Genomic DNA, 8,502 nt, shown 5'->3' with positions numbered 1-8,502 from the left:
TCAGAAACCCTTTTATCTCTCAATTTTATTCACCTGTTTTCTTGGTTTCACACAGAAAGTCTATTAATATATTAATAGACATGACAATGTAAATTAATTTGACATGACGCTGATTAAGAGGCGTACCAAATCGGTCATCAATGTTTAAGGCTTGGTGTTGTAACTTGTAAAGGAAGAAAAACGAGTTCACAAATCTTATGTGAAGATAAATTTTGAAACTTTTGCATGATATATAAAAGTTAGTTGGAACATAAACAAAATAGAGAAAGCTGGTCCAGAATTACCCAAAAGATTATGTGGATTGAGATTAAGCCCACCCCTCTCGGGATTATTGACTCGGTTTGGATATTTATACAATCCTCACTATATTTAGACAAATATAGATCACAAAGTATGGATACAAGCATCCTAGAAACACAACTTTAGTAACAAATAAATAACAGCAAGAACATGGCAGAGACTCAAGGAAAGGTCATCACTTGCAAAGGTAAGTAAAGTACTCACCAATGTGACTGTTTCTTATGATATGGTGATGACGATGATGATTATGGTAGAATGATGCATGTATGTAGCTGCTGTGGCATGGGGTCCAAAAGAGCCGCTTGTAATACAAGAAATATGCGTAGATCCTCCTCAGAAAATGGAAGTTCGTGTTAAAATCCTTTACTCCTCCATTTGTCACACCGATCTCGGAGCTTGGACCGGAGTGGTAATGCATGCACCTAGATTCAAATCATGCTTCTTGATTAACATTGTAATCTAATTAGAATACCATTTTTTTTAATTTAAGAATGAAGGTGAACGAGCATTTCCAAGGATTCTTGGCCATGAAGCTGTCCGGTATATAGCCAATCCAAATCGTGATATATCAGTCGTATTTAAAACTTACCCGTGACGCTAATTTTTGTTTTGTTTTGTTTTGGGAGTATAATAGGATAGTTGAAAGTGTAGGAGGAGTGAAAGATGTGAAAGAAGGAGACTATGTGATTCCCACTTTCAATGGAGAATGTGGTGAATGTAGAGTGTGTACGAATGGAGTAAGTAATCTCTGTGAGAGATATAAAGTGGATCCAATGAAAAGACTGATGGTTAACGATGGAGGGACGAGATTCTCAACCACCACAAACAAAGACGGTGGTTCGAGCCAGAAGCAACGCGTTTATCACTTCCTTAACACATCCACGTTCACTGAATACACCGTCTTGGACTCGGCTTGCGTCGTCAAGATCGATCCTAATGCTCCTCTCAAGCAAATGAGCCTCTTGAGCTGTGGGGTGTCCACTGGTTAGTTATATCTCTTAAATAGCAAACTAGAAGCATGGATTGGGTCCATATGTTCTTAAGCATTGATGATTCTTTTATTTTCTTTTTGGGATTTTTTAATACAAATGTCATTATTATCTCCGATTAGGGATCTAATATATATAGTGAGCTTTGGGAGTAGCTAGGGAACACAAGAGGAGATAGGACCTTTCTTTCAGAAAAACCATTTATTTCTCGTTGTCTCTTTCAAATAAGGTAGGTGTGGGAGCAGCTTGGAACACTGCCAATGTGAAGGAAGGAACAACCACTGCTGTCTTTGGATTGGGTTCTGTTGGTCTCGCTGTAAGATTAATTTAACAAATCCATTCAAGCACCCTATTCATTTTCAATACATATATGTATAAAGTCAAAATAATGTATTTATAAATAAATTCTATGAATGCAAACTGAAGGCTGCTGAAGGTGCAAGAGCAAGAGGAGCTTCTAGGATCATTGGTGTTGACGCTAATGCTTCCAAATTTGAGAAAGGTGTATACTTTCTATTCGAATCCTTTTAAATCAGTTTTATTATGCTTTTTTCTTGGTTTATAAACTACTAAATAAGATTGAAATGTCATTAATTTGATTTCATACGAATTGTTTGAAGTCCAATTGGAATGTCCAATTCAATGCTGGATTAAATTATTAATTAGTTTCAATCGTTTTAACATATATTTTTAATTTTTGGTTTTGACGGAAGAAAATCAACATGGATCTCGAAGTAAAGCAAATGCATTATAACTTTATGAATTAATTAATACTGGATTTCGATATATTAACAGAATTTCCCAGTTCGGAATCTTAATAATTTTCGATAAAATAATATCTCTCCAAATTAATAAATATTAAAGTTGCTATTCGTTATAAGTTTTACATTTTTTAAAGCCGTCATTGCAATAAATTTTAACTTTATATGCGGTTTACAGTAGTAATGAACGTAGCCAACATATTACTCCAATTCATTATTACAGGTAAACTTATGGGTATAACAGACTTCGTACCCTAAAGACTTAACAAAGCCAGTACATGAGGTACAATCAAATTTCATATTACAACAAATCATCAATGATACAAATTAACTTAGTATTAATTATTAAATGAATTTAACTATTGTGATGGGATCAATATATATACCGAAAACAAAAGAGGATTCGAGAGCTAATGAGTGGAGGCGTGGACTATAGCTTCGAATGTACAGGAAACGTCGATGTTCTTCGCGAAGCCTTTTTATCCACTCAAGCAGTAACTCCCTTACAAATACTAGCGCTTGAGATCAACGAGTTAATTTGTTTACTTGATAAAATTAAATTAGTTACTTAAGAAACAAGTAAATGTGACAAATTAATACGTTGATAGGGTTGGGGATCGACGGTACTTGTAGGAATTTATCCGACACCAAAAACATTGCCTCTTCATCCAATGGAACTTTTCGACGGCCGCACAATCACCGGTTCTATATTCGGTGGTTTCAAGCCCAAATCTCAGCTTCCAAATTTTGCTCAACAATGCATGAAAGGGGTCTGAGTTTCATCTAAAGATTCCATATACTATATAACATTCTTTAAATCGAATTAATTTTGCTTTCTAGATTAATTTGATTTTTTGATTTGTAGGTTGTGAAATTAGAACCTTTTATTACGAATGAGCTTCCATTTGAGAAGATAAACGATGCGTTTCAGCTGCTTCGCGATGGAAAATCTCTTCGTTGTGTTCTCCAAATCTCTAAATTTCTCAAGAAATGATTCTACGTATCTTCCCAAGGTTACTATTATATTATCAACAAACACTTCTATTTGTATCAGTTATTTTTTTATCATAAATTTATGAATATCATCAGTAGTCCGATGATATAAACCATTATTTGTGCTCAGTTATTAGTTAATTTGATTAAACTCGAATGATCTTGTGCCTTCCGGTGGGAACCAAAACTTGCAAAATCAAAAGTTATAATGAAAAACCTTAATTTTTCGGGGAACCGGATTTTAAGCATTAGTCAAAGACAAGTAATCAGAAAAAGATGTCAGGTAAAATATGTTAATAAAAGTGAATGAAAAAACGAATAAGACTTTGCTCGAATTTTTTTTGCAAGCGCATTCCAGAAACAAGACCGTATATGAGGCTCACCTAGAAGCGAGACTACAACGCAACTGAATAAGCAAAGGTAGTGAATCTATCTAGTTTTGCTAGAATAACCACCTAAGCTTAAAGTTCATATGTGAGTTGCACCTCTTATGTAAACGGACAAAAAACAAAGACTAATGTTCAAACTGCATAGAATTTTGGTCCTTTGTTCTGTATCAACCGTTGTTTATACACTCCTCCTTTGGCCGGTTATCTTCCCATTTTTCGCAGATTCATATTTATCCTCCTTCCAAATTTTTTTCCAAGATTCGAGCCTATCTTGTTCAGAAGTTTTCTTGCTTGCCTTTCTTTGTTATTCTTCTCCAAGTAAATAAATGACATCATTTGGTTTTTAAGAATTTTAATCATGGTATAAGTCCACTTTGAGTCTTTATATTATGTTTCGAGTATGTTTTAAGGTCTTTACAGGCTCAAGTACATTTTAGAGCATTGTGAGATTATAAGCTATTTGGAGCATTTGAAAAACTGAAGCCGAATTTTGAAGTTGGAGTCGTTATTATGGAGGGAGTGTCGAACGACATTACCTTTGGTGTTGCTTGACACTTATGCTGTTCGAGCAAGCTGACACAAGTCTCAAGAATTAAACTTTGGCCAAGCATTTTCCAGTATTTGTAAAGAAGCCCACAAACATGTTTTAACCTATATTTAGTTTTTTTTTTTTTGTCACTGTTTAGGTATGCTTTCTTTTACACTTAGAAAGATTTGGAGAGAAGATCAGAAACTCTTTCAGAGATTGAGTGGAACTCCAATATTTCTTATTTGTTTCATTTATGTAGTTTATTGAGATTATTACTAGGTTTTGCATGATCATGTCTGAGTAATCTACTTGTTATATTTAGGGATTTTCTAATGTTTCTGACGAACTGTTAATTGATAGATTTGATATGGTAATCTTATTATATCCTTCACCAGGATTGCTATTATTGTTTTTTTTATAGAATTGCCAACTAGAAACTTGATCCTAGGATAGTTTTAAAATACAAGAGTGTAATCAATTACCTGAACTAAATCATGTTGAGCTAAATATATATTTACAGCGATTGTTGGTCTAAGAATTTAGTAAAAAAGATCAAACTGGAAATTAATGACTGTTTGTTTGAGTGTATTTGATTAGAGTTAAGCAGCTAATAGTTTATCGCAGCGAGAGTTGGATAACTTATTATTGAATTCGAGTTTTAGGATTGTTCCTATTAAAACCCTTATCATCTATTGATTTCAGTTCTAATTGCCTGTTTGATATCTAAATCTAGCGCTTTTACCCATTGCTTACAAGCATCTTTTTATTGCTTAATTTACTTATTTTCATATTTATGGCTTAGCTTAGCTTGAAACTAAAGTATATTGTGTGATCCCTAGTCCCTAGGGATTCGATCCTTAAGTACTATAATGAATAATTGATTTGAGCTTATTTTTTTATGGTTTAAAGCGGGCTGTTTTGTGTTTCGGTAAATTTTATATAGTTTAAAGCGGGCTGATAGAATTATATGTGATTCTGACGAGGTGAAGATAAGCGTTAAAATGTTATCAATGGCTCAATTTCACCTTCCGATCTTGGACAGTTTCTGCGACTAATTCTAAGACTGAAACATGCTGAGTTAGGAGAGTTTGAGTGGTCACACATGGTGCATACTTTTTTCTCCCTTATAATAGGTGTGAGCTTCCCTCATTCGTAACACTTTTTTATCTCTCAAGAATTTTCTTATGGAAAATAAACTTACTTGCTCTCTTCTTAATTTCAGAAGTTTATTCCATTCTCTTCGAGTGATTCGAGCTATTCAAATGGAAGTGTTTCATGAACCACGTTTTGCAGGAGATTTGAATCGGGTTGTTCCACTACTCTCTCAGCTTCAAGGCATGTTGGTCGAACCAATGAGAGTATCAGTGTCCACACACGATGTAATTGAAAAGGTTGGAGCACGTCGATCCTGGAGAGGCTAGCGAATATTGGGAGAGAAGGACTGGTGTCATGAGGCCTCCTCATTTCTCACAAATATCTAGGATGTCAAGGGCATGCGTTTCGATCCGGAGAGGCTTAACTAGGACTTCTCAAGATAGATTAACAACGCTCATGCTTTTTACGATGTTCCCGAGGAAGTTATTTTCAAGATTTCGTGGATCGAGGATCGTGTTACTTTATGTTTTCGAAACCTAATTTTTCTTCTTTATTTATGTGGTTTCTGACTGTCATTATTTGTTCATTATCAGAGCAAACATGGATTTACAATTGTGCCACTTGGTCAAGATCATGGTTTCTTGTTATGAATCCAACATTGAACTGGACCTGCACCATCTTCAGATGTTTTAGACCATCCATAGGAAGCCGAATGCCCTGATGTGATATGTTGAGCCAAAAATATTTGTGGAATAATAGCGGATTTCAGGGAAAATGACCGGTCATGGTCCAATCGTTTCTTCTATGTTTGCGCCGATGGTGCTACTGCAAAAGAAGAAATTCTTCCATTTTTAGAACGAAATGGGGAGAATTGAGTTGTGGGAGCCAAAACTCAACAATCCAAATTTATAGTGAAAAATATAACTTTTTGGAGAACTATATTTTCTACGATAGCCAACGAGAAGCAATAAGAAAAAATGTGTGGTTAAAAATATGGTAAGATAAGGGATGAATGAGACAAAAGATTTACACATGAGCGTTCAAGAGACAAACCGTAAACGAGGTTTTTATGAAAACGAGATTATATCAGAATAATACGCAGAGGTAGTAGATCTCTATGAGTTTTCTAGACTTACCACCTCAGCCTAAAAACCCAATGTGAGTCACAGCTCGTACATAAACTAACGAAAAGTAGAGCCTAAGTTTTTGAAGAGAATTTCAGTAGCAATGTTTTTGTCTCCCTTTCTGTTTCGCATTTTTTGTATACAACACCTTAGTTTGACCATTTTCCATAGATTCATTTTTATTATCTTTCTATTTTTCTCTGATTTTTCATCATATCCAAGATTTGAGCCTATCATTGTGGGCCATGTTTTTTCAATCTGACCCATCCCATTGCGATTCGAAATGATTACAATTCCGCTTTGGGATCAGTTGTTTGTATGATGGGATCTTAAATTTTCCAGGATCTGAGATCCTTTTTTGGGTGATGCGAGCGGTAAAAGGAGTCTTTTGCACTTCTTTCAGTGGTCAATCTATTTCGGGCGCTGCAGTACTCTCATGGTGAATATAAAACTTTACAGCTTTCACTTCCACTGCATATTTAGCGAGAGAGACACAGAGATCGTAAATTTCATCAAGTTCACCGGGACTGAATTTCCAAGGTTACTGTCTTGCGCTACGAAGAGTCATTTGTTTCTCTTCGGAAAGTTGTTCCTGCTCCACCCAATATATGTTTTCTTCTTCTTTTTTCATGGATCGAGTGAGTGAGGAGTTTAGTCGAGTTGAACAGCTTCTCATTCTACTTGGATTTTCGTTGTCAGTGACAGCACATTCTTCAAGATGTCGAACTGGTTGCTGATTTCCAAGTTGATATGTTCAGCATCAGTCTCCCCCCCCCCTCCCCCCTCTTCCAATTGATACGTAGGGCTCGTCAGTGTCTTGCTGCATAGAGTCGAAGTAAATTTGTCGGGATTTTGTTTCAACAAGTTTTTCCGTCTTTAAAATCCGTCTAGGGAAGTCATGAAATCGAGTCTACTCACACCTTGAATTCTGGTGGTTCCGCATTGGATTATTGCAATATTTCTCGTTGTTTAGATTGCACATGTTAGGAGAGAAAACTCGTGAGCTTGTCTTGGTCGTTTCTCTTCAGGAGAAGAGCTGTGACCATGCCTCTCATTGCAGCGCTGCTGGTTGTTAGGGGATTTTTGTGTAGGATATTTGTGAGTACTACGGAACGATAGACAAGCCTGGTATTTTATGAGAATTATAGAGAAATAGACTTGAAGAGACATTTTTATTAAATCATAGAGTAGAGACTACAATAGATTGGTGTATAAACCCTTTCTATTCCTTCTTGGGGAGATGTTCCGGAGATTGATAGTGAAGCGGTCCCAATGGGGCCCCTGAGACAGCTTCGCTCCTGTTTCTTTGATGACGGTCCTCGTTCCGAGATCCAGAAGGGAGATCTTGCTGATATTTGGAGGAAGTAAGTGATTCATCCTTCAGTGGGGATGAGGAGTCCTTCAGAGTTCGAGTGTGCCCCAGAAGGGGAGCGAATGAGGTGGCTGTCTACTAGGCATATTTAGAGGCGGGCTTCCGGGGCAGTACCCTTCCCTTATAACTGAGGTGTCCTCTTACTTTGGTTTCTGTCCCTCTCAACTTACTCCCTTAACCTGGAGGACTTTAATGGCGGTCCCAGTGCTCGGAGAATTTCATGGATTCTCTGTCGGAGTTCATGAGATCCTTTACTCCTACTATTTTGCCCATGTGGTGAACAAAGCAGGATTCTACCACCTGTGATCCCGTGACGGTGCTCTTTTAGTTGAAGAGCCTTCAAGGCGTGTTAGGGGTAATTATTCATTCGGGGATGGTTGAAACAAAGATTGTTTTGTGTTGTTTTACGAAAGTCATTTTACAAAAATGTTAAAATTAGTTTTATGGAGGTTTATTTCGTAAAAATGTTTAGTTTCTTTTTAGAAAAGATGTTAATAAGACTTATTGAAGTTAGTTTTAAGAAGTTTGTTTCATACAAACTGTTCAGTTTTGTTTTATGGAAGATCTTCCGTAAAAATTGTCAAAATTAGTTTTACATAAGTTTGTTTCGTAAAATAATTTAGTTTCGTTTTAAGAAAATGTTCCATAATATTTGCCAAAGTTGTTTTTACTAAAGTTTATTTTGTTAAAAACTATTTAGTTTCATTTTACGAAAGATGTTTCGTAAAAATTATTAGTGTTTTTGTTAAATACTTTTAAGAAAATATTGTTTTTTATAAATTCTTTTCCGAGCAAAAATCGCTTCATTGATTTTCTGAGAAGAATTACTTGAAGTTTGTTGCGAAGTATTGTTGTATAAATTGACTTGGCGTATGCAAAGTTATTCTCTCAATATTTTGGCTCATTTTCGTAGATGATATGTTTTCGAGTGATTTTAGCCGCTGGTTTCT

The 8,502-nt window shown here is 35.8% G+C and overlaps 1 protein-coding gene across 1 annotated transcript; it reads left to right on the top strand.

The window, feature by feature from the left end:
- Positions 1 to 217: 217 nt before the first annotated feature.
- Positions 218 to 2,884, top strand: LOC106430838 (alcohol dehydrogenase-like 3). Its single transcript, XM_048779548.1, is given in 9 exon segments — positions 218 to 487; positions 573 to 709; positions 791 to 840; positions 935 to 1,284; positions 1,523 to 1,605; positions 1,716 to 1,791; positions 2,274 to 2,301; positions 2,303 to 2,333; positions 2,449 to 2,884. Coding segments are annotated over 9 exon segments (966 nt in total). The 5' UTR covers positions 218 to 450; the 3' UTR covers positions 2,623 to 2,884.
- Positions 2,885 to 8,502: the final 5,618 nt, after the last annotated feature.

Source organism: Brassica napus, chromosome A5 (assembly GCF_020379485.1).
Source record: "Brassica napus cultivar Da-Ae chromosome A5, Da-Ae, whole genome shotgun sequence".
NCBI lineage: Eukaryota > Viridiplantae > Streptophyta > Magnoliopsida > Brassicales > Brassicaceae > Brassica > Brassica napus.
The sequence above is the reverse complement of the archived record's forward strand: the minus strand, read 5'-3'. Positions and strand labels throughout refer to the sequence as shown.